This window comes from Globicephala melas, chromosome 10 (genome assembly GCF_963455315.2).
Source record: "Globicephala melas chromosome 10, mGloMel1.2, whole genome shotgun sequence".
NCBI classification, from domain to species: Eukaryota; Metazoa; Chordata; class Mammalia; order Artiodactyla; family Delphinidae; genus Globicephala; species Globicephala melas.
The window spans coordinates 73,325,686-73,353,035 of record NC_083323.1 but is presented as its reverse complement, the minus strand read 5'-3'; the positions used below and the strand labels follow the sequence as shown (position 1 = coordinate 73,353,035).

The 27,350-nt window shown below is 38.4% G+C and overlaps 1 protein-coding gene across 1 annotated transcript in view; it reads left to right on the top strand.

The window, feature by feature from the left end:
• The window catches only part of LOC132597892 (uncharacterized), a 49,048-nt gene that overhangs the window by 5,488 nt on the left and 16,210 nt on the right, over positions 1 to 27,350 (top strand). The window contains exons 4-5 of the mRNA XM_070046545.1: positions 4,902 to 4,992; positions 7,416 to 7,477. Of these exons, the coding sequence (XP_069902646.1) occupies positions 4,902 to 4,992; positions 7,416 to 7,477 (153 nt within the window). The remainder of the gene's footprint in view (positions 1 to 4,901; positions 4,993 to 7,415; positions 7,478 to 27,350) is intronic.

Genomic DNA, 27,350 nt, shown 5'->3' with positions numbered 1-27,350 from the left:
AATAAAATCCTTCTAGCTCAGGTTTGAGATATTCAAAACTCTGCCTCCTACCCCCCTCTTTTCCAACATTTACTATGTCACCTTGAAGCATTTGTGACCACATCTTTCCCATCTAGACGCAGTTGAGAGAGAGAGCAAAGACTTCTGATACAAACTGCAACCTATATGCCTCCTACCTGGAAGCTTTAGAACATACTTGATTCTTGTCATTAAAGCAAATCTTTTGTTGTTGTCTCCAGGGCACAGAAGCATTTTCATGGCATAATGGAGTACAAAGTACATTAAGCCTAACTCTACTTCTCACCCTCTTTTACTTTAAATAGGCAGAAAAGAACAATCTCAAACACATTTTCCCAACAAATAAAATACATATACGATTATGTTTAGAAGACGTTTATGCAGCATATAGTTAGACTGATTAATTAATGGACCTTTCGCCAATTGGCACAGTAAATATATATGTTCAATGTGCTTAATTAAAAAGAAGACAATAACATATTTTTACAGGTTAATTATCTGAGAAGAGTATTGTGCCAGCACACTTGATGCTACAGTATTTCATGTTTGACAGGTAATCTTCTTTCAATTATATTTACTGCTAAATGTTTCTTGGATCGAGCTATTAAATTATAAGGTCAAAAGTAAAATGATATGAAATTACAATGAAAAGGGACACATATCCCACTTTATGAGAATAGAAGTTCTAATTTCTTTTCAATGCTACTAGTAGTGACCACAGTACTAATTTGAGCCCTTACTATGAGCCACTGTGCCCATATACATTTAGTTCTTACAGTAGTTCTGCAAAGGGCATATAATAATCCACACTGTAAAGCTGAAGAAAGTGATTCACGTAGCTGAAAGTCACATAGCTGGTGAGTGGCAAAGTCTAGATTCAAACTTGGAGTCGTCTGACAATGCCCAGGTTGTTGACCACTATGTACACTGCTCAATTGTTGCACCAATAAAGAAGTGCTTGAAATAATTATAGATTTGCCTACCCTGAAACTGCAGTGATTTAAAGACATCAAAGTTGCCAGTTGCTTAACCACATCTACTTACAGTAAGAAATTACATTTTATTTCATTTCTCAAACAAGATTAATTCTGCAGGCCCATAGAAACTTGAGCACACAAATCCTACCTCCAAATGAAAGATGCTTGTTTTCCACTATTCAACAGATGGCCCTGTACAGAGGCAATAAATATATAGTAGAATTTTCATTCAAATAAATGAGAAGAGAGGTTTCTTCTTGTCCTGATTCAGTGCCCATCATTATGGATTATGATGGCTCTTCCCAAACTTTACTTCATTCACTCCACTCTTTCTACAAAACTCCAGTAATGGAATCCATCATTCAGATATATGTGCAAAGCGAAAGGACTGTATTAATACAGTTGCTGAAAGTCAAGTTGATAGAGCACAGGAAATACATCCTAATAAATGCAACATTAATGTTTGTGTGGGCCTTGGAGTGAGGGGTAGAAGAATTTTCAGTTTAATGGAATATTTTGCCTCTTGCTATGAAAGTGTGGCTTAATAGCCTTGTAATTGGTCATTTACAGAATCCTCCATCTCTGGGTTTCATGCTTTCTTTACTCTGCAGCTGTTGATTCCTTCTCTTGTTCTGGATGGAAGATAGCAACGAAGCCACTTCAAAGGGCTCAGCCTGCCTTTTTGTGTTATTGTTTAGATGAAGATATTTCCATTTATTAAAGCACACTATTTAAACATTTTTATCATGTTTCAAACTTGACTGTGTTCTGAAGGTATGAGCACAGGCAGACATAATGGGGGATGTTTTCCAGGAGAGAACATAGACCATACCCTTATCAAAGGAATTATCAGAATTTTCATGTATGGATTGAGAATCAAATTCTGGAGTTAGACCTGAATTTAAATTCATACTCACAACTTATTACCAGTCTCATCTTGATTAAATGGTTACCACACTTCTCATCAATTTCCTTATCTTTGAAAGCGGAATAAGAGAAGTATGCCTGGTGGAGTTACACATAAAGCTCATCTGATAGAATATTCATAAGGATTTTGCACAAAATATACATGGAAATATTTTAGCACCGAGTTTAGCATGCGATTCGTCTTCAATACATTTAAGAGCTATTATTTTATTATTATTATGCTATCATTAAATATCACTATTACTTAAATGTCATTATTGCTAAAATTGCTGTAAAACTACCGCAATAACCCATGATGAATTGCCCTCTTCTGTTTCCTTTGTTTAAATGGAAAATATATATATAAATCTAGACAGAGAACACTTTGGTGATCCTATTCAGTGGAGTGAGAATTTCCATGGCCCTGATTAAAACAAATCCTGAATTGCATGGACTTAAGATAGCAGAGAGGGGCTTCCCTGGTGGCGCAGTGGTTGAGAGTTCGTGACCCGATCCGGGAAGATCCCACATGCTGCGGAGCGGCTGGGCCTGTGAGCCATGGCTGCTGAGCCTGCGCATCCGGAGCCTGTGCTCCGCAACGGGAGAGGCTGCAATAGTGAGAGGCCCGCGTACCGCAAAGAAGAAAAAAAAGATAGCAGAGAGGCTAAGAGATTTGAAGTTAGACATCCCCAAGTGTGAATTCTACTGTGACCCTCTTCTAGCTCTAGAACCTTGAGGAAGTTACTTAAACTTTCTGAGCTTTACTACTAGTTTCCTCATCTGTATCTTTTTCAGGACTATTTATCAAGGATCTTCCTGTTCTCTATGCTTGGACGTATCAATGAATAAATCAGACAAGAGCCTTTGCCTGCTTGCTCCTTCTTGCACGCTTTCTCCCTCCTTACACTCTCGTGTGGAAACGGATGTTATAAATAAATTCTATGCTTTGTCACAAGTTGATGGACGCTACGGGATAAGGAAAAGGATGTGAAGCTCACTGAAGAGGCTTGGGTTGGGAGTGCTGGAGGAGTGTACAGGTAGGTTCTGATTTTAAATAGGGTAGTCAGGGTGGATTTTATAAGTTGACATTTGAGCAAAGACTTGAAGTGAGGGAGTTGTCAGAATGTATGATGGGGAGACCACTCCCTGGGAGCAAGAATAACCAGAATCCTCCATCTCTGCCAGAGTTTTCTGCCAAAACTCTAAGGCAGAAATATGCCGGGCAGCTTGGAGGAATATCAAGGAGGCCACCCTGGCTGACTTAGTCAGTGGGGAGGAAGAGACAGCAGGAGGGCTGGAGGTCGGATATGTGATGGGATGGATTGGGTAAGTCCTGGGAGGCCATCACATGCATTGTGTCTTTTACTCTAAATGTAGGCAGCCAGGGGCAGGATTTTAGCCGAGGTGTGGCATGAACTGTCTCTTGTTTGAAAAGCACAACTCTATCTGTGGCCTTGAGGATGTGGGGAGAGAGTGGAGTCAGGGAGAATCTCGGGAGGCGACTACCGGATCCTCGGGGTCTATGTTGGTGGCCTGCACCAGGCTGCTAGCGGCTGGTAATTCTCAGAAGTGGCACATTGGGAAGGTTGTGACAGCATTTCGTGGTAGATTGAATGCAAGAATGGAAAGGAAGAGGGGGTCAAGGGTGAATTCGAGATTTAGGGTCTGGGGAACTGGAAAGGTGTGGTTACTGTCACCTAAGATGGAAAATGTTTGGGGGATTAAAGACCAGTTTTGGAGGTATAAGATTTGAGATGTTTTCGTGACGTCCAAGTAGAGATGCTGAGTACACAGTTGGATACACAAGTCTGCAGTTCTGAAGAAAGGTCTAAACTAGAGATACACTTTAATACAATGGAGATATTAAGAATAATTACATGGAAGCGCTATTTTAAAGATAAAATGAAGTAATGCAATTAGCACTCTGTCTTCTCAAAACATTTAATAACTGTTAGCTAAAATAATTACCTGAAATGAAAAAATACCTATAGTTTGTTTTGTTGTTTGCAGTAAAAGTGAATAAAATGTCACAATTATTTTAGTAGTATTTGTGACACAGTAGTTTTAGTTAAGACACCATGACTACAAACATTTACAATAAACCTTTCAGTCTCCTACTTTTCACTCTGATAGGGTACTTGGAACCATATTTTGTAAGGTTTAAGTTAGTTGTCATAGGGTACCTCTTTAATTAGAAGTAATTCTGAACTGTCTAGTTCCATGCAGTTTTATATACATATATGTATAATTATTATTTTATGATTTATCAAACTCAGTTGAAAGTTTGCATCACTGATATACATTAGAATTTAAGCATTTACCCAGGTATTCAAGGAAAAAAATGTACTTGTCTTGTAATTTCCATAGGGGTACTTACTTTCACATCTTCCCTTCACTTTGCAATCGAAAACATGGCAGGGGAAATATTATCTTACTGGTCTTTGAGTTCCCCTTAGCTATCTGCAAGTCCTTAAACAGCCTTTGTGGCTTAACCAAAATTCTCTTCCGCTAACAGATATTGGTCTAAGCATGTACTTATACTAAAAAATGCATGACCACGTTGTCTCTACACATCTATAATTTTATGTTAACACTATCATTATGTAAGCTATACTTTAATTGTAATTATAACAGAGTTTATGTCAACACACATCCATTTCTAGTGTTCATCTGGTGTTCAAGGGGAGAGCAGCATCTCGTAAATGTTATCAAAATATAACATCCGAAGAATAGAACAGAGGGTAATTGTGTAATTCTGTATTCACTCTAATTAAGTTCAGTGGAGTTGGCATAATAGAATTAAGATGAAAAAAAAAAAAGACATTGAGGTACCATGGCTCCCTCTCCTAACACACCCTTTTCGTATCCGAGAGCAGAGACTCAGCACCTTTCTGTACAGAAATGGAGACAGGAAGAGGCCAGAGGATGAATGACAGGCACGAATGAGGTGGAACTTTGAAGAGCAACATGGAAATGAAATACTTCTTTTGTATTTGGTAGGTGGGGAAAATGTACCAGCGTGTATGCCTACTGGGACCACGTTTTCCAGAACAGTTAAGCCCAGTGTCAACTATGCTGTCCCACCTTCCTCGTAAGTAGGAACGTACTGTTACTTGAATCTTTGCTTCCTGTTTCTTGATACCTGGTTGAGAAGATTATCACAGGACCTGCGTCTTGTTAGCAAATACACTGTTTTGAAATGATTGACACTCACTGAAGAGTGGCAACTCCAAGCTTGCTCTCTCTTGATCTTGGACTATTTAAGTCTGGAGTGCAGGAGTGGGTTATGGGGAAAGACCATTGGAATTCTTATGTCTTCAGCATAATGGTTATAGCATAATGGTTAGGAGTGTAGGTGCTGGTTCAAATCTCTGCTTTCCACTTGCTAACCGTATGAGCTTGGGCAATTTACCTGATTACCTGAACCTCAATACTCCTGCCTATAAAATGATGTTAATAATATTTCATCCCCATAGACTTGTTTTCAATGTTAAAATGAAGTCACTTACACCAAGCACTTAATACAATGCCTAGAGCATAGTAAAGTCTATTATTATTACTATTACTACTACTACTACTATTATTATTATTACTATCACGATGCCAGGTGCTATTTTTCCTATGCCTTATTCCATTATCTTCTGCCCTGTCCCCCCATTTCTGTCTTGTGACAAACCTACAAGGGTAGGTTTGTCACAGAGCATTTTCTTTCCCTAGTGTCTGACTCTTAGTCATCAAGGTGACTGGTCCACGACCCGGCATTCATTGCTGCTCATTGAAGCAACCCATTTTGAGAAGGGGAGTTGGATATTGATGCCAAGTTGGGTCAAGGAGAGAGAATTTTCTCCTGCACTCAGAGAGCTAAGTGAAATATTCAGCCCTCAGAAGGAGAATCAGGCAAAGGGCAACATGCTTAATTTCATACCTTAGTGATTAAGAACAAGTCAGACAGGCTGGATTTGAACTCATTTCCGTCATGTACTGACAACGGGATCTTTTAGGTGCTTTTGTAACCCGTCTGAGGCTCAGTCAACATCTGAAAGAGACGAATAACATTATCAGGACCTAGCGTATAGCCTCGTTGTAATAAGTGAGTAAATCCTTTTAAAACGTTCAGCACGTTGTTTGGCATATAAACACTTAATAAAATTTAGCTTCTTTGACTACTACCGCTGCTAATATTATTAAGTAGCTGAGCAGATCCGAGGCCCATTTTTTTCTTAGATTGCACATAATCATTTGGACAACCAGCTCACATTGATCAACCGTTGCTTATATATAAACCCCCATGAACCCAAAGGTGCTTTAACTCTCTCCCAGTCAGAGCCTGTTCTGGGGGCAGAAGCAACACCGGCACTACCCCCATCATCTTTGCCTTATTGTCACTACACTGGCCTGCCGTACTGAGCACTTTCTGTTTGCCAGGCACCAAATTTAGCCCTGCGTATGCACTATAGCATATAGTTCTCACACTCAGGTGGGAGACATTATCATCATCCCCAATTTTCAGATAAAGACGCCAAGGTGTTGGAAAGGTAAGAAACTTGACCCACAGCAAGAGATGGAGCCGGAGTATTCAAACCCTTCTCTCTGACCTCAAGAACCCTTAAATATTAGCATACTACTACATCCTGGTAAGAAAATCTGCTTCCAGCCACTCTGGTGAGAGTAGAAATGATTCTCAGTCCCCACATTCCTCTATTGCCCATGCCACCCTAGCCTCAGGACTAGGGGGGAAAGGAAGTGATCTCTTCAAAGAGCAGCCAAAGGGAACCTACTCCCTTCTGCCTTTTCGGAATCAACTAACCAATATTTTATTTCCTTCTTAAGAGTCCCCACATGTTCCTTTTGGTACTTAGCTTGGCCTTTTAGAATTCTGACGTTCTGTGCATGACTCATCCACTGTATTTCACGTTAATTTATTGAGGTCAAGTATAGGGTCTTACTCATCCTGAAGTCCAGTTATCCCCTGTCACATCTAACTCTGTTCTTTTCTTCTTGTAGGACATCTGCAGGTATTTATTTGAATTTTGTTGAATTGTTCTCATCAATAGTACATTAAAAGTTAGACAGAAAGTGCTTTCTTATAAGGAAAACCATCTAAATAGATTTCTAGCTCTTTACTTTTTATAGCACTATTGTAGAGATTATAGATCTCCAGGTAATACTTTTTAGATTGAGTTCTTCATATCATCTTATTTTTACATATAATGATAAATCTGAATTTTCTCTATCAAACCTCCGAGACTTCACTGGCTTGTAACTTAGCTTGTTGATTATGTGTTGTTGACTTTTCCATTTACAATGATATTTGATCCTGGTAAGGATGGGGCTGGGTGGGAAGGTACATCTTAGGGCCATAAATTGGTTTTGTAGAGAACTAACATAAAGATCTAAAGTCTCATCATATTTCTGCAGAACTCATGAATCATTTTATTATAATTCCATTCATTCAGGGAGTATAAAACCATTTTCAAATTGTTATTCCTAATGTGTTCATCTTCTCTTCCTTAGTCGTAGTGAGAAGAGAGCAGGCTGAATGGAAGAAAGTCATTATGACCACTGGGGCCACTAGGGTAGGCATCAGTCCCAGAGTTTTGTTTTCATCTCTCCGCTATTAATATTGGCTAATGTCTTGAGTGCTTACTTGGTGCAAATTACTTAGCCGACCATGGCAAATGGATTGTGTCATTTCATCCCCTGATAGTCATACAATTAATGTATGTATTATTATGATATCCCATAATGCATACATGGAACAGAGCCTCAGAAGTAGTTATTTGCTCACGAAAATATGGTAGATGTGGTATTTGGACTCAGGTCTGATAGACTCCTAAATCACTCCTAGTGATTTTTACCACTAAATTAAAGTTGTATACCTCTGGAGAGTAGATAGTTTCTAAAATTTCCTCAGCTCTAACGTTTTATAATTAAATTTTTGTCTGATGGCAAGCTTAACAGTTAAGATGGGTAGGAAGGAATGCCAGCCTGTTGAATGGAATTTCCCTGAAATAAGCCTGTTTTATGACACCAGCTCACTCATTCATTCACTCAGCATGTATTGAATGTTTGCTCTGTGCAAAGGCATTTTAGGCATCACAGTGGAGTGAGCGCCCCTTCCATAGACTCTCCTGCAACACTCAGAGAAGTCTTGGACTGGTTTGCCTGTTATGGAATGGGGCTTGGTGATAGAAGCCTGGTTTGTCCTCCACTGATAAAACTAAGACATACTCATATGAGTTTATAGGCATCTTGAAGCCGTGGGATAGTAACACACATGAATCTTACCATTTTTGCCTGGGATTAATGATATAAAGGTTTTGGATTTGGGTATGGAAAATGGGTGCAATTATGGGTGTGTTGGTTCTACATATATATGGACATCACGTGTCATCAACCTGCAGCTACCTGCCATTCCTCACTACTCCTTCTTTTCACAAACCAAACAAGTACCTTCTTATCTCTCCTGTGGATAAGCTCTTGACAGTGGCACTAGGGCCTCCCTCAATAAGTACATCATTGGCTAAACCAGTGGTTTCTCAGATATGCTCATTGAACAACCCTTAAGGTGGATTGACATTCCACTGCCTAGAATAGAATATGGTGTTCTTTAGAAATCGGGGGGAAAAAATAGGCCACCGGATGTACTTTCTTTAATTTAAATTGTGTGTATGTATATATATATATATATATATATATATATATATATATATATATATATATATAAACAGTTGTTATATATGTGTATGTATCCTTGTTCATATATATGAATGATTTAAAATTGAAGATATATATATACACACACACATATATATATGTATATTTAAATTTTGGCTTCTGTTAGCAAGTAGTAAATTAAATTATTAGCAGATCCATACTGCAGGGAAATAACCAATCAGATTTCATTCAATAGCTTGCTTTTTTGTAGATTTATGGTTGTGATTTTATATCTGCAGGTATGTTTGCTGAAGAAAATATTTCTACCACTTTACACAAAATTAAATTCATTTAATACCAATGCGGCATGTCTCAAATGTCTTAATACAGTTTTAATCTTTAATCGCATCAGAAGTATGAAATTAGAAACATACCCCAAAATCATTTGAAGATATAATTACTTTCATTTCCCTTATACTTTTGAGACTTTTGAAAAATAAGTATTTAGTTGTACTTATCTGTTTCTGTCTCTCTAAGGGATAGCAAACACTGAAACACAATTCTTTTTAAAAGTCAATATTAAAAATATATTGTCCAAGATGATCAAAACTAAGGAAGTGGCAAAGAAATTCAAAAATTTAAACTTTCAAAGGGTACTTTTTTTGTGAATGTGTAGTACTTGTTCTTCTGAAGGAAGTAATCTCTTTAAAAATTTAATTAACTTATTTTTTATTGAAGTATACTTGGTTTACAGCGTTGTGTTAATTACTGCTGTACAGCAAAGTGACTCTGTTATACATATGTATATACATTCTTTTTCATATTCTTTTCCATTATGGTTTATCACAGGATATTGAATGTAGTTCCCTGTGCTATATAGTAGGACCTTGTTGTTTAGCCAATCTATATATACCAGTTTGCATCTGCTAATCCCAAACTCCCAGTTCATCCCTCTCCCACCTGCTTCCCCCTTGGCAGCCACCAGTCTATTCTCTATGTCTCTGATTCTGTTTCTGTTTCATAGATAGGTTCATTTGTGTCATATTTTAGATTCCACATATAAGTGGCATCATGGTATTTGTCTTTCTCTTTCTGACTTACTTTGCTTAGTATGATAATCTCTAGTTGCATCCATGTTGCTGCTGCAAATGGCATTATTTCATTCTTTTTTATGGCTGAGTAGTATTTCATTGTATATATGTACCACCTCGTCTTTATCCATTCATCTGTTGATGGACATTTAGGTTGTTTCCATGTCTTGGCTATTGTGAATATTGCTGCTGTGAAGATCAGGGTGAATGTGTCTTTTTGAATTATAGTTTGGTCTGGATATACGCCCAGGAGTGGGATTGCTGGATCATATGGTAGGTCTATTTTTAGTTTTCTGAGGAACCTCCATACTGTTTTCCACAGTGGCTGCACCAACTTACATTCCCACCAACAGTGTTGTAGGAGGGTTCCCTTTTCTCCACACCCTCTCCAGCATATGTTATTTGTAGACTTTTTAATGATGGCCATTCTGACTGGTGTGAGGTGGTACCTCATGGTAGTTTTGATTTACATTTCTTTAATAATTGGCAGTGTTGAGCATCTTTTCATGTGCCTATTGGCCATCTGTATTTCTTCTTTGGAGAAATGTCTCTTTAAGTCTTCTGCCTATTTTTTTTGATTGGGTTGTTTGCTTTTATTGTCATCAAGTTGTATGAGCTGTTTGTATATTTTGGAAATTAAGCCCTTGCTGGTCGCATCATTTGCAAATATTTTCTCCCATTCTGTAGGTTGTCTTTTCATTTTGTTTATGGTTTCTTTTGCTGTGCAAAAGCTTGTAAGTTTGATTCGGTCCCCTTTGTTTATTTTCATTTTTATTTCTATTGTCTTGAGAGACTGACCTAAGAAAACATTGGTATGATTTATGTCAGAGAATATTTTGCCTCTGTTCTCTTCTAGACGTTTTATGGTGTCATGTCTTATGTTTAAGTCTTTAAGACATTTTGAGTTTATTTTTGTGTATGGTGAAAGGATGTGTTCTAACTTCACTGGTTTATATAAGGCTGTCCAACTTTACCAACACCACTTGCGGAAGAGCCTGTCTCTTTCCCATTATATATTCTTGCCTCCTTTGTCAAAGATTAATTGTCAAAGATTAACTGAGGTGTGTGGGTTTATTTCTGGGCTCTGTATTCTGTTCCATTGATCCATATGTCTGTTTTTGTGCCAATACCATGCTGTTTTGATTATGTGACTTTGGAGTACTGTCTGAGTCTGGGGTGGCTATGCCTCCAACGTTGTTCTTTTTCTTCAGGATTGCTTTGGCAATTCTGGGTCTTTTATGGTTCTGTATGAATTTTAGGATTATTTGTTCTAATTGCGTGAAAAATGTCATGGATAATTTGATAGGGATCGCATTAAATCTGTAGATTGCTTTGGGTAGTATGAGCATTTTAACAATGTTAATTCCTCCAACCCAAGAACATGAGATGTCTTTCCATTTCTTTGAATCATCTTCACTTTCCTTTATTAATGTCTTACAGTTCTCAGCGTATAAGTCTTTTGCCTTCTTGGTGAGGTTTATTCCTAAGTATTTTATTTTTGGGGTTGTGATTTTAAAAGGCATTGTTTTTTTACATTCCCTTTCCGATATTTCATTGTTGGTATAAAGAAATGCAACCAATTTCTGTATGTTAATCTTGTATTCTGCTACCTTGCTGAATTCGTTTATCAGTTGTAGTAGTTTTCATGTAGAGTCTTTAGGGTTTTCTATATATAGTATCATATCATCTGCATCTAATGACAATTTTACCTCTTCCTGAAGGAATTAATCTTGAAGTTCTACTAAGACTTTTGGGATACCTGTTTTAATGAGCCACTACTTCCTGCCTGAGATTGCACTATGCACCAGAGATTCTAGAATTAGCATAATAAAACTAATAATGCAAACAACAGCAACAAATCTTCACAAACCTTCCTTGTAAGGAAGTAAAGTCCACTGGAAAAACAGACAAGTGAAACACACATTCAAAATGGCAGTGATTCTCAAACATTTATGTGCTGAAAAATCATGACGAGCATGATAACCAGGGCAATTACTAGACCCCTTCTCCAGCTGGTCAGGTGTAAGGTCCTGTAACACTATTTTTGGTGAATGCCTCCAGGAGAGTCTGAGACAGATGTTCTCAGTTGTCGTCAACCTTTAGTGTGCATCAGATTTGCCTGAGAATATTGTTAAAACACAGATTGCTGGGCTCCAGTGCCAGGGTTCTAACCAGTTCCCAGGTGTGGCTGATATTGCTGGCCCAGGGACCACATTTTGAGAACCACCTTTCAAAACTCTGCAGTATGCGGTTGTGTGTGTTGTGAATGAGACGGGCCCAGAGAACCAAAGGAGGGCAAAGGGACTCTGCCCTAAATTAGTCAAAGGTAACAATAGCAGCTAGAATTGATTGACCCAAGAAAAAATTACAAGAACTTTACCTGCATTTGCTCATTTAATCCTTTCAGTAAGGTACATAGGTGCTACTTAGTGTTCCTCTTTTACAGGGGTGTCCAGAGAAGGTAACCACTTTGCCCATGTCCTAAACTGGTAAGTAACAGATTAAGAATTCAGGTCTAGGAAGTCTGATTCCAGAGCCCACACCTCTACCCTTTCTGCATGTAGAGAGGAGTAAAGGGTTGTCAGTGAAGCCTTCCTGGGGGCCCTGGCCTCTGAGTGTAGATAGAAGGATGAGTGGACATAAAGATCATTATTTGTGTGTGGTGGGGGTAGGGGAGGAAGTATGAGGGCTTCAAGAAGAGCCCACCCTCCCCATACATCTGCTATAAGCAAGTCTGATGATCAGGAGTCCGGAACATGAGTATGACTATGGGATACTGAGAAGGGTTCTAGAACCCTGAGGTTAGAGTTCTGGATCAGTTAGTAGGTAACAGAAAGTGAATGAGTGATTTACCTTACTTTCCACGGGTAGCAGGAAGTTTGGAGATAGTCCCTCTAGCGTTAGTCCAGCTGCTGAAGGGCATCACCAGGGGACTGGGTTGCTTCGCTCTTCCAGCTTCCACATCTCTAGCACGTCCACATAGCTTCAAAGTGACCCCAGAATCTCCAATAGTGTTCCAACAATTTGGGCAGGAAGAAAGAAAAGGAAAAAAAAAAAGAAATTAAGTAAGAAAAAAAAGGCAGTGTCTAACTCAGAGAGCAAATTTTTTACCACAGATGGTCAGCAGACTTGCACTTAGATCTCATCAGCTCGGATTTTAAACTGGCCACCTTAGCCTTAAGGATAATGGGGTCTCCTAAACCAGGGCTCTGATAGTAAGGAATAAGGAGAGAGTGGTACTGATTAGCAGTGCCTGCTGTCCCAAACAAATATTATCCCCAAACTATTTTTTTTTATCCTATATTTTACTTTAAAGAATGGAGGGGAAACATTATGTATCTGTAAATAGCCTTTTAGAAAGGGTACAATTATATAGTTATACAACCCCCTGGAGGGCTCCTTTCTTCTAAAATCTCTTTAAAAACTGTTCAAGGTTAAGGACATTTTTATCTTAATTTAGTAACTCGCAGTCGATTATCTTGGAATGACATCCTCTCTCTGCAGATGTTCTGTCAGGCTTTAGAAAATTCTAGAAGTGGACAGAGAAGTGTTATGGTACATGTATTTGCAATATGCACGTCTTTGAAATGAAATCCATTTAGGGACCAAAAGGCATTTCATGTCTTTGCTATACATTTTCACATATTTGCCTTTCCAGAATTCCTTTGAGCAAATCTATTAGATGTAACCCATCCGTTTCTCCCATCTGAATTCTTTATTACTAAACATTCTTCAGTATGCTCTCACTCCCCTCTGTCAAAGGCGTTTCTCTGGGTCCTCACCCTTCTCATCTCATATGTGAATGCGTATCTTAAACTGAAGCAACAGTCTGCTATGACTTCTCCATCACTTGAAGAACCCGTCTTTGTGGGAAAAAAAGTAGACTTACTAACTTAGAAGGTAAAATGCGCGCAATGTTTCTGAGAATTAAAAACTAAGATAAAAACATAAGCAATGGAAAAAACTTCCAGTGGATCCTTTTCAAAGACTTTATTTTACAGAGAAGGCAACTGAGGTTTAAAGAAAAAATGCGTTAGTTAAACACTAAATAATAAACCTTAAACCTCAGTGGAGCAACACATGGACAGTTCATTTCTCACTCACTCAGGAGTGTAGTATGGACTTTGGTGGTCTGAGGGTCAGTTTTCTGCTCAGTTATTCAGGGACCCACCACCTTCATCAAGTGGCTCTACGTTTGTCCTAAAAAGGAAAGGCGAGAGGAAGCTGCAAGCTACAATTATCAACTCGTTATCCTTCAGACATAAACTCTTCAGGTCACCTCTGGTCACGTTCTTTGGGATAGAACCATACCCAGATGCAAGCAGAGATGGAGAATGTTGTTCCTATCTTGGTCCTAGTGATGCCTCTACAGGCTGGAGGAGCTAATTAAAGTGTAGTCAACAGCTCGTTGTTTCTGCCACAATGAGTGATTAGCCTAAGACTGTGGATTAATTATGTGTGTGTGTCACATATACATATAATACAAACATATATATGTGTGTGTATATATACATTTTTTAGCATGAGTTGGCACATGGGGCTTCTGCCGTATCAAAAGAGTACAAACTGCCTCTTGTTGCTTTTTCTTAATTGAAGTTGACTACTACTATCTATTTCCCTTCATTTTGCTACCTCCCCCCCGCCTTTCAGTATTATATGAAAATTCTGAAAGAAAGAATTTCAAAGTTTCCAGTGCTTTTAAAGGTAATAGAATACTCAGACCTTAACAATTTTCCTGTGTGAAACTTTTGCCAGACTAAAATAGTTAACTTATGAAAAGTAAATTTAGATTGATACAAAAGAGAAAATAAGCTGATTTTTTTTTTTTTACACAAATGCCCTGAGTCAGGGTGGAAAATAAATGGAAAAGTGGAGGAATTTAGATCCTTTTGTTGTAAATTTAAATATTTTTAATTGTAAAAATAATACAGGCTCATTGCAGAAACTCCAAAATTGAAAGGATTTAAAGAAAAAAGGAAGAATAACTCAAAATCCCATTTCTGATAAATCATCTCTGTAACATTTTTGAGGGTATCTTTGGAAACTTTTTTGTGACGGGGTGCATATAAATACAATGCAAGTGTAAAATACCTTTAATTATTATATCAAACTACAAAACAGTTCTATAACATTTTTATTTAGTAATATAAGTATGATTACTCATCACCTAATAAAAATCTGCAGCATCATTTTTAATGGTTGAACAGCATTCTATTATTTATTTAACCAGTCCCTACTGTTCAACATTTAGATTATTCCTGTTTTGCTTTGCTAAGCAATGAGACAAGCATCCTTGTTCATGTCTTTGAGCATTTGTTTATTTCCTTAGAATGGACTTCTAGAACTTGAATGGCTGGTTGTCAGTTCTGGTACATACTGACATATTGTCTTCCAGAAAGGTTACCGTGCTTTTTATTTCTACCAAGAATTTAACATCCAGTGTGGTTTCTTACACACACTCATCAGTACCAGTATTATCAATATCAATACCGGTATTATCAAGTTTTTTAAAACTTTGTCATTCTAGTCAGTAAAATATGACACCTGAATTACTTTATTTGTATTTCGTTGATTAATAATAGCAAGGTTGAACATATTTTCATATCTTTATTGGCTGTTCATACTTTTTAGTTTGTGACTTTATGACATCCATTTTTCATCGATGTATAACAGCCTTTTATATATCAATGTGTTTATTTTGTTTGTTGTAAATGCAATTTTTTCTCTTCATTTATTAATTTTTATTTTGTGTGTGTTGAACTTCTTTAATACTGTCAAGTCTATTCAAAAACCCTTTAATGAACACAACAAATGTGGAAAATCAGTCATTCTCCTGCATTTTGTAATCAATTTATTTCCTTTTGGGCAGTACAGAAATGTAAGTTCTTATTTCATCTTATGGTTGGAAAGAATCTATTCCCTCGGAAAGGGATTATAGTCTCCATGATGCAGTAATGGGAGATTTTATAGGGTAGGCAGGGTCTACAGAAGAAAAAACCCTAAATCACACTCCATTGGTGGTTGCCTTATTTATAAAAATGGCATTTGAGGTTGTGTGACTGCCATCAGGTAAGCAAAATTAATTTTTAGCATGAAGTACTCCTATCAGCAAGAACAGCCTAGGATAGGCTAGCAGTAAGAAGTGAGGGGTTATGGGATTGGGGCATAGCCTCTGTTTCCTCCAATGCAGCTGGAAATTTAAACTCTGGGGCTCCTGCTTGATCCAATCAGCCCAGGTAGTATGTGTTGCCAGGTAGGGTGAATAGACTCAGAAGTACAAGAGCTCATCCTTGGTCCCCTCTGGAAATGAGCAGAGAATACTGTGTCAAGCAGAGGTGATCAGTCCATGGTCTGGAGACTTGGATCTCCTCACATAGTCCTTAAAGTCAGGGTGAGACAAAATGCCAATACAAATTATATTGATGACAGTATCAATGAGGTGACATTGAGTCCTTTGACCCAACGTGTGTCTGCAGTGTGCCATCCATTAGTAAATGGGCAAAGCCATTTGACAGATCTATCTGATACAATGAATGAATCTGACACTCATATTTTGAAAAACTGAAACTGTATCCATTTGTCAAGAACAGTGGCTACTTGTTCTGCTTTATTCCCCCTGGTAGAACTAGGTAACATTGCAGGCAGTAAGACGTTCCGGCATTTCACCCTGGAGTAGCCCCAAAACTGAAGAAGCTGTCTTATCGGTAGTTAGCTCCTTGTCACCAAGAATGTTAAAGTAGATTTGTATGATTAGCAAATTAAAGAGACTGTAGTGCCTACCACTACTGTATTCACTAAGGCACCCAAGTTATTCTAAAGAAATCCTAATAATACATTAGGACCGTTCTGAATATTTTTATTTGATTAGCCGTAATCTTCTAGTTATAACATCCATCACCATTTTGACCACTGAAACTTGGCCTTCTTTTCTTGCAGCCTAGCCCTGTGGTCTTGGGCTAATCACTAACCTGCTTAGATACAATTTTCTTCTCTATGAAATAGAAACAATATTATATACTTTGAAGGACTGCAGGAAGATGAGCTGTAATGTTTATCAAGTGCCTAGTAAGTAGCCTGGCCCATAACAAATACTTGGCTAATTGTAGATGTTAGTTTCATTTTTAGTTTTATTTCCAAACATTGCTCTTTACTTTTGGAACTCTAAAATTTGTTTTGAGAGTGGAGGACTTGTTGTTTGGATTCCTCCAACACTCTCTGTATATTCTGTACTTCTATCCCTACATCATTTATATTAATGGAATAAATGATCTTTGGTCTGGTGATTCCAAGGTGACGAGGAGCTAAGTGGAGGTTCAGTATACACCTGGAAGTATGGATTTTCATGCCCAGTGCAAATGTGGGAAAGGCATTATTCCCACATCATAAAGGGGGTAAAGACCTCCAACTTGAGGAGACTCTGGGTTGAGAGATGAGAGATTTACAGGTACTGTGTTTATCCTACAGGGTACCACAGGGGCTTTTATGTTCTGTAGCAAGAATTTGCACCTTATACCCTTGTAGTTAGATGTAAAGCATACCACATAACTAATATCTAGTAAGCATTAGAGTTAGAATAAATACCATTTATTTAACGTTTCCTTTGTGTTAAGCATTTTACAGTTACAACATATGGATGGATACTATATTGTAATGGTTAAGAGTGTAGTTTTTTGAGCTGGATAATCCTGGATTGGAGTCTCATCTTTATTACCTCTTTTTTTTCTGTTTTATTGAGGTATAATTGACAAAATTGTAAGATAGTCAAAGAGTATATCATGATGATTTGATATACATATCTGTTGTAAAAGGATCCTTCCCATCACGTTAATTAATACATCTAACAGCTCATGACACCTTTTTCCTTTTTTTCTTTTTTTGGTGAGAACACTTAAGTTCTATTCTCTCAGAAAATGTTAGTTATACAATACAGTATTATTGACTGTAGTAACTATGTTTTACAGTAGATCCTCAGACCTTATTCATCCTGCAGCTGAAAGTTTGTACCCTTTTACCAGTCTTCCCCCTTTTCCCCACCCACACCCCAGCCCCTGGCAACCAGTTTTCTACTCTGTTTCTATGAGTGTGGCTTTTTTTCTTTTTAGATTCCCTATATAAATGATATCATTCGTATTTATCCTGTCTGACTTATTTCATCAGCATAATGCACTCCTGTTTCATCTATATTGTCACAAATGAAAGGATCTCCTTCATTTTTTTTAAGGCTGAATAATATTCCATTACCTCTTAAATGAGTGACTTTTGGTACATTGTTTACACTTTCTAAGCCTCAGGGTTTCTTTTCTTCTGTAAAAAAAAAAAAAAAAATATATATATATATATATATATATATATATACACACACACACACACACTAACAGGTTATTTTCTGATATGTGGAATGTTTGTTGAATCAACAAATAATTAGTTGAGATCATAAATGTGACACTTAGCACTGTATTAACATTTATTAATACTCTCCCTGTTAATTTCTACAATAAATTGTATAATAAGTAACAATAATAATAGTACTACTAGTAGTTTTAGAAAATGCATAGGATGTGCCAGGCATCATATACTGTACTACCCTCCTTCATGTGTACCACAGGTTACATGTGGATATCATCTTCCACGTTGTTTCCTTTAAAGAAAATTGAAGCTCAGCAAGATTGAGTAGCTTGCTCCAGATGTGAACTCAGGTCTGAATCACTCCACATATAGGTTCTTAATGACTCCGTGTCTTTAATTCCACATCTGCATTTGTTTGCTGTTGTTGTTTTTAACTTTCCAAGCATCTGATCTGAAATTCCTTTCTCTTTGGGGAATTTTCCACTTTGTGGGTCTTGGTGTGAAACAGAGCCTTCCTCTCGTTATACAAGCTGAACATGTCAGATACACTGTTTACTCACATGCTCAGTCTCCCTTACAGATGGAAAACAGTCGGGCGACCTCAGGTTGGCCAACTGCACCCCTCTCTTGGATTTTGAATTACAAATAAATGATGTAAAGAAGCAAGGCCAGCAGTGCTGGGTCAACCTCCTGTTTCCTGTTCCTGCTTGGTAGCAAGGCCAGCTAGGACTTATAACATCACTTTGGCCTGATCCTATAATTGCAATAGCATAGCCTTGGCTTTCAGTTGTTTAGTCTGCTTCTAGTTACTGAGACCTAACCATAAACTTCCAAAAGTTTCCTTTTCTGCTCAAATTAGCCGTATCTGGTTCCTGATGATTACAAATAAGACCTTTCCTGATATACAATGGTGACCTACTTATCCAGGCAGATGTAACATCGTCCTGGCAGGGACAGAGGGCAGGCAAGTTCCTTGAACAGCTGAACAAGAAGAAAAAGACCTAAGAAGCAAGAATTGAAGCCATTTCTGCTTGTGTTATAATTCTACCCGCAGCTGCCTCTGTTTCACAGACCACATGCTAAGGACCATGTCCCTTCCCCTGTAACAGACGAGCAAAGTAGACCCAGGCCTTCCAACCCAGAGACCAGCTGAGCTGTACCGTGGACAATCTAGGATGTGAAAGACTTCACTCAATGTCTTTGTCACTTGACACATTGTTCCTCTCTTTGGGAAGTAGCTTCTTTGTGTGACAAGAATATGCTAAACCAACACTTAAGTGGACAGAGGTGAAAGATGCCAAAATTAGCTACAGAAAAAAAGGCGTAAAGACTTGTATTTTCTGTTATTTGAAGGTGTTAAGACCCCACATAGAATATGAGTCCTTTAAAGGAAAGTTGTGAATGGCCCAGGGAATGTTGAATTTCCATGTGGCAATATGTTCTTGATCAGTCATGATGATGATGATGATGGTAGCATCAGTAGCATTTATCAGTGTTTCCTGGGTGAGAGGCACTTTATCCTAATGACCTTTTATCCCCATGACGACCCTGTGAAGTAGGAAATACTGTTTCAGCATCTCCAGGGTTTTTCTTTTTCTTTTTTTTTCCATCAGGAATTTACCCTAGATCACAGTTGGGTGGTAGAACGACCAGAACTGGACACTAGCCTTTCCTGAATTCCCAGCGTGTGATCTTAGCAGTTGTATTGCCTGATGCAGAGCCATGTAAATGTTGCCAAAGCAATGAAACGTGTACCTATTTCTAACAGATTCTAACTCAGAAGCTCTGGGGTTAAGTGCAGAGCAGTTGAGTGTGATTGTCTTTACAGACAGTAGATAACTTAAGAGAAGTTGTTTAAAAGTATATTTGCATATTGCACTACACTGTCATATCTGTGATTGGTTAGCTATTGAGTAACTAACACAAATCCCAATCCCATCTCTAATCTCATTCATCTCTTGTATGATATTTGACCTAATTGAGGCAGGTTTTTTTTTGTTCTTTCCCACAAACACACATCGAACATCCAAAACATGCTTACCATTTGTGAGCATATTCTCTTAGTTATTTAGGAGTTGAGTAAGAGTGAGAGAGAAGGGCTTCCCTGGTGGCGCAGTGGTTGAGTGCTCTGCCTGCCGATGCAGGGGATGCGGGTTCGTGCCCCGGTCCGGGAAGATCCCACATGCCGCAGAGCGGCTGGGCCCGTGAGCCATGGCCACTGAGCTTGCGCGTCCGGAGCCTGTGCTCCGCAACGGGAGAGGCCACAACAGTGAGAGGCCCGCGGACCGCAAAAAAAAAAAAAAAGAGTGAGAGAGAAAAAGACACATAAATATGAAATACGGTCATCATTTTTTTAATATCCTTTATGTTGTTAATCCCTCTTAGCATTTACTGCCATTCACTCATTTGTATTATTTGCGGTATAGCAGTTTATTCACACAGCATTTTTACATATGGCTTATCATTTGTATTCTATTTTAATAACACTAATAATTATAGACTATTGACAAACTCATCAGACCCTACATATTCATTTCAAAATCATGAAAATAAGGTGGAAAATGAGGTGTAAAGTGGAAAACCTATGTGTATGTTTTCATTGGTGGAATGAGGAGCTACCTGAATACCACTCCTTTAGCTTTTCCTTCAAATGGTGCACTTTTTCCTCCATGCATAGGAGTCCCTCCCATTAGGTCAACAGTAGTCTTGAGGGCAAACCTCAGAAGTAGAAACAGGAGAACTTTTCAGTTATGGTAAAATCAAACATATTTTTCTTCAGTAGTGAAAAAAAAATCCTTCATGAGAAGTTCAACCACCGTGAGTTCCATGGTGAAAAACTTTCCACTTATAGATGCAACTTCCCCCAGAATTCTGAGAAATGTCGGTAGTAGAGAGGGGTGTTGCATACACCTGTTTCATTTCCCTCTGACTTTTCCTTCTCCTTTCTCTATTGACATTAAAATCTATAGTGAAAGCACATAGTAAGCAGTCTAGGACAATTGATATGACATTTGATCTAAATCTCCAAAGCCTATTTTAGATGGGGATGCTATGAGAGTCACAGGAGGGGAAAAAATCTAGAATTATTCTTATGTGATCAAATGTACTAAAATAACAAAAGCAAATCTTATTTCTAGCTAATAAAATCACATTCCTTATATGATGTCATATTATGGCAGAAAAGAAATATATGCGTCTATTTTCTTCTATATTAAAACTGCTAAGGAGTGGGGACCAATGAACTAAATCAATTGTTTTGGGTTCAAGTTGTAGTTTTTAGTAGCCATCCTTCTTAGCAAGTTTTCAGAAGCAAATGTAGTTCGTTTACTATCACCACTAAATGTGCAATTGTGTAGATTTGTGGAAAAAAGTATTATCAAATATATATACTTCAAAATGATTTGTGTAAATTTATCTATTCATATTATTATTCTCCCCAAGTAAATCAAAATCTACTATATACTGTGTTTTTCTTCTATAGCTTAAAAGGGGAATGTATGTTGAAACTTATTCAAATATTTATTAGGTGTCTACTAAGTGCCAGGCACTCTACTAGGCAGTAGAGATGTTGTATTAGAGGTGGAAAATGTCCTTGACCTCCAGAACTGATACTCTTGTAAGAGAAATACTGGGTCAAACTAAGTCAACAGTTTCTTTGCTACAGAGCTTTTTACGAGTCTTGTGAATTATGAGTCTCTGATAAGGAGATGTAGTGGACAACAGATCCCAAATTTATTTGAAATCTTTTCCTTCATGGACTGTCTCATAGGATTTATGATCCACTGAACACACCTTGAGAGACACTAGTATTCTGCAGTGGTTAGTTAATTGTTTTCTATTAAACAACTATATACTGAATCCATGATATTATTATCTGGATTTTTTGGAGGATACAATGATGTACATGGCCACTGTGATGATAAGGGGGTCCAGTTTAGTTAAGAAGAGAAACCACAGGAGTTATAACTTAATGTAACAAAGAAATACACACACATATACATATATTTATATGTAAATTACTATTTATATAGTATACAATGTCTTCTGAAGAAGATAGAGTTGTTTGTAACTTGGGATCTCACAGGAGGTTTCACAGAGAAGGTAGACCCTGAGCTGGGCAGAATTTCAGTAAGTTAATTTGGTTCTGACCGTACAATAAAATCGGGTATTTGCACTGGTCAATCTGACCTTGATGGAACAGCATTCCATTTGCAGGGAATAGTGTGATCAAACATGCAGTGGTGGAGATTGCCAGCTTGTAATATTCCAGTACCTGGAAAGTGTTGGAACATCTGCTTTCTCCACGGTCTAGAAAAGTGAATCTCGAGTGAAATGCAAGTATAATGGAGGCCAGTGCTCTTTGCTTTGTACACTGCTTTGATTCTACAACATGCAACGATGTAGTGATCTGTTTCAGATTGTCATTATTCGAGAGGGTTCTTAGTAACAGGAGTGGAAAAGGAAGACCTCTCTTCCTGTGTTTCTGCCCTATGCTCTTAAGCCAGAAAAGGTACCAACATCACTGACCTGACCTTGTCTCAGGTATCTATCAGGATCTGCTAGAATCATTCTAGTGAAAGGTAAATAGACGTCCAAAGGACTTAAAAGATACACTATAACCTTTGTATACTTTATATACCTGGTGAAACAAAAATGTCACCTGAGCGGTCCCCTTCCCTAGAAATACCAGTATGTTTTTCCAGTGCATGGCAGAACTTTGCAGGTAAAACTGGGATAAAGGTGAAGAACAGTCTTAAAATTCTAGTCCTTGAACAGCACCTAACACACAACAGGTTTTCAATAATCTTAGCAACAGTATTCACAAATAATGACCATCAGCGTAACTGCTCTTTTGTGCCAAAATACATTACCATATTACTTTTTTTTCCTTCAGCTTTACAACTTGGGTTCTATTATTGTTTCCATTTTACAGATTAGGAAAGTGAGGCTCAGAGATGCTAAGTCACTTGGGCAAGGTCACAGAGCTTGTAAGAGATAAACCTGCACCCTTACTGTTGGATCCTACAAAGCAGACCATAATTTAAGTCCTTCAAAATATACCTCAGAACATTTGAGTAAATTAATGAATAAATCCTCCTAGTCAGACTGACCAGATCATTATATTAGGTTCAGCTCTAAGTGGAGGAAAGTCATAATCATAGTTGGACAGTTAATACAGTAATTTACTTGCTTTGAATTTTCTAAATGATGTTTAGCTGGTAGTTTCATGATGATGACCATCGAATAAAAACAGGCATATTTTGGTGTTTGGAATAAGATCTCATATTGAGTAAAATACATATTGATTCCTAGACCTATATGATGTGAGTAACAGATGACATTGAGATGTCATCTAGAAGTACTCCTGTGCAGTTCATCATGTCAACCCAGCTAATAATTTTAGAATGTTCAGAGTGAATAATATATGCAGCCATAAAGCATATTTCTAATCAATGCAAATAATATTTTTCCTATGCTAAACCCAGAGTTAAGTTATAACACGCATCATAAGATTAATGGGCCATTTTTTCTTCATCACTTTGCTAAATGACTTAGTCTGGAAACCATTCAGAAGGTTGCGAATTGGAGCTGAGCAGTAGTAGTGAGACTGTGCCTCTGATGATGAAACTATTTCCACCCCGACCCCTACCGCTCCCTTCTTGGGAAAGAAGGCAACATTTCTCCTAGAAAAAGTCACAGGTTCACAAGCTGCCTTGTATAATACGTTTGGAGGAATAGTGTGTCTTTTAAGCAGAGCCTATCTCGGCATATAAAATAATTTTTACCTACCATTTAATGAAATTAACACTCACTTTGAGGCTAGGTCTTTTGCCATTTGACTCCTGGATCACGTCTATGGATATATTTTTTTCTTGAGACGAAGTGTGAACCCAATATAGTATCCATCATTCAGTCTATCTAGCTGATGTACATCATCTGAAGCACAAGCTCCCTGAGGCCAGGCACTTTATCTGCTCTATCAGTGTAGCCCTGATGCCTAGTGTCTAGCTTTTGGAGATTCTTAATAAACATTTGTACTGAGTAAGGTATGTATATGGCGAGCAAAAGTTGGCTTCCCATTTTACAGTCAAGAGAATCCCACTCATGTTCTGTGAACACTGGATAGCAGAATCTTACTATGTTATTTTTCTGTTCCCTTTGCAAGTTTCCTGAAAGGGCATTCCTGTCCTTAGAATGTCCATCTCCTCCCATCTTCCTGGAGAATAACTCTTCTTTCTTAAATACTTAGCCCCATTATTGACTCTTTAAGATTGAATTTATTACCTCCTTACAAACAGGAAAATGCAGTGCTTTTTTTTTTCGACATTTATCACCAGAAAATTATTCTAACACCTGAAATTCTGGACCTAAAATGCCTGGACTAGTGGTTCTCAAAGTCTGGTAACCCAGACCAGCACATCAGCTGCACGTAGGAATTTTTAGAAGTGAAAGTCTTGGGCCCTGCTCCAGACCTACAGACTCGGACACTCTGGGGGTGGGGCCCACTACCTGTTTCAGCAAGGTCTCTTGGTGATGCTGATGCATACTCAAGTTTGAGACCCACTGCTTAGACCTAGAACTTAAGGTTTAGGCTTTGGACAGATCTGAGTCCTAAACACTACTGAGACACTGGAGTGACCATGAGCAAGTTACTTCTGGGAACCTCTTAGCATCTGTGTGCCTTGCTTAGCTAATAGTGATTTAAATTAATTAGAATAATGCACACGGTGTACTCAAGAGAGTAACCAAAGCATGCTTTATGTTCCATAAATTCTAGCTGTTTACCATTATCACCAATCAGAGCTTACTGACACATCCTGAAGACATTCTTCTAATAAGTGTAATAATGTGGTTTGTAAAATTAACAGCTTAGAAGAGCATATTACGAAGTTCATCAGACAGGGTCTCAGCAGGAAATCAGGGGTACATCAATAAGGATAAATGGAGCCCAATGTAGAGAATCAAGAGATAGTGTAGTGCCCTGGGTTCAGTAAAAGTGTGGCTACTTTATAGGAGATGAAAGAGAAAGGAAGGCTTGCTGGAGAGCGAGTCCTCCCCAAAGATGCTGTGACGCCCCACAGAGAAGCACTATATGTTAGCTGGGGGATGCAGCCAACTCCCAACAATTTGGCAAGAATTAATACCCTAACTTCACTCCCCTCCTTCGTTCCCTACAATCTTCTATTGGTACTCTTCATTGGTGAGCCAAACAGAAGCCAGAGCAAGGACACTTACTAAGATAGGCCATGCAAGCCATCCATATAGAGTTGGGTGGAGAAAGGATGTGGAAGGGCAAATAGGACATATTTCCCGCAGGTGGTGAGCGAGCTGTAAAATCACTCGCCCTTCTAACATCATTGCCATTGCAGGAGCACGGAGGAGCAAGTGGTTAGTTCTGACTTGGCAGATCCAGGAGACTGCAGGACAGAACTGGTATATGAGTTGGGCTTTAAAGGTAGATTTGAATTTTAATGGAGAGTATGGAGTAAGAAATGGTGAAGAACCAAGGGAAAGGGAGATTCATTGCAAATGGAGAAAAGAAAAGTGGCATAAAGACAAGAAAAGTCAAGACTTACGGAAGAGATAGCAAATACTCTGCGTGTGACTGGAGCAGAGAATGGGTAGACGAAGGCTGGAAGTTAAGATGAAGTCATCCTTGAATAACATTAAAGTTTCCTCCTTTAACCTCAATTTCCACCTTCTACTCCCTTCACTAACATTGGAAAATTAAAAGTGAATTTGACTGGGTTGGTGGCAATGGTAGTATGAAGCAAAGAGAGGAGAATAAGAGTAAAAAATTTAGTAGTGCCTTGGTGAAGCTGGGTAAATGATGGGTGGTGGTGTCACGTCAAAGCATGGGCAAGTGATTGTGACAAATATAGGCTTATTTCTTGACTATATGACTTCAGTTAAGGTACTTAAGCCCTCTAGGCTGCAGTCTCCCAACCTGTAAAATGGGGATAAAACCTCGCTTCCTGCAAGGTTTCTGTGAGGATCTAATGAGAAATGGAAGTAAGAGTTGAGTCCAGTAATCAGTTTTTAATACATATCAACTAATGTGAGGATAAGGGTAAGAATACTTGCTATCATTTATTGAATACTTATTATGTGTCCAATATTGTGCTAGTCCATTTACATATCTTTTCTCACTTAGCTTTCTTTTCTCTTATCTGCCTTTCTATAGGCAAGAGATAACTGGTGGCTCAGTTATGAGGAAACGCAGTTGTGAGGAAAATGTCAGAGGGAAAATGTACCAGAAAGTTAATTCCTAATGGATCTGTCAGCCTTAAACAGAGCATGTCTGTGCTAAAATGTGTAAAATATCTGTGCTAAAACTACTCAATTGGACAAGTTTTGATAAAGTATTAACTTAATGAATAGGCATAAACAGCTTGGAGCTTTTTGGAGGGTATGTGGTAATATTAGTATTGGTGTGATGACTTTTCAAAGTTCTATGGCGTATAGAAGTCAAAAAGAAGACCCGGAAAGGGGGAAAACTCTCTCTGAAAGTTATTGGGGAAGTGTGGCTAGGAAGACTCCAAAAGGGAGAATCAGTAAGAGGCCAGGTTATTCATAGGCCTTCTAAGAATGTGTCCATGAGAAATATTTACAATGATTGGATGCCGGAATAAAGGAGAACACTGGCTCCATAAATGGTAACTTATTTTATACAAACAGGCTAATGATAAAAATAATGAAAATCTGATGGATTTTTGAGAGTTTCATTGACCAAACTGAGACAAAAGTACATAACAGCTAGATGCTCATAGTTTTAATCAGTTCACTTTGGAGTCAAGCAAAGATAGCACCTGAAATGGTAAGGGACGTTTATGCAAGGTCACAAAGATTTTTGGTGGTGCATTTGGGATATAAACCCATTTCTGTAAGAATTCTTTCAGAAGTCAAATGTTTGCTTGTCAAAAATAGCATGAACTTACTTCCAGGAAAAGTTCCTAAGAAAAAATAATTTGAGTAATGAAGAACACTGATGTAACAGTTAATTTAAGAACCCAGAAATAGAGGTAAAGAGTAAAGCAATTATGGGTTAAGAGTCTGCATAGGCAGAAGGAGCGGAGTGGCTGCTGCTCAATGGCGGAAAAGCCGCCGGTGTTCTGACCGCTTCGTCCCCCTAGCAGTTGCGGGGGAGTTTCCTGCCGGCGCGGCTGGAGTCTCTGTTTCTCAGGGTTCGGTGGCTGGAAGATGCTCCAGAGAGACGAGGCTGCGGCGGAGGAGGTGGCGGCGGCCGAATCGGCAACGGCGCTAGTGTGGAGAGAAGGCGGCAGCGGCGGCGGCGTGCGGGGCCCAACGGTGTAAACAGCCCCGGAGGCGGCGGAGGCGGTGGCCAAGACCCCGA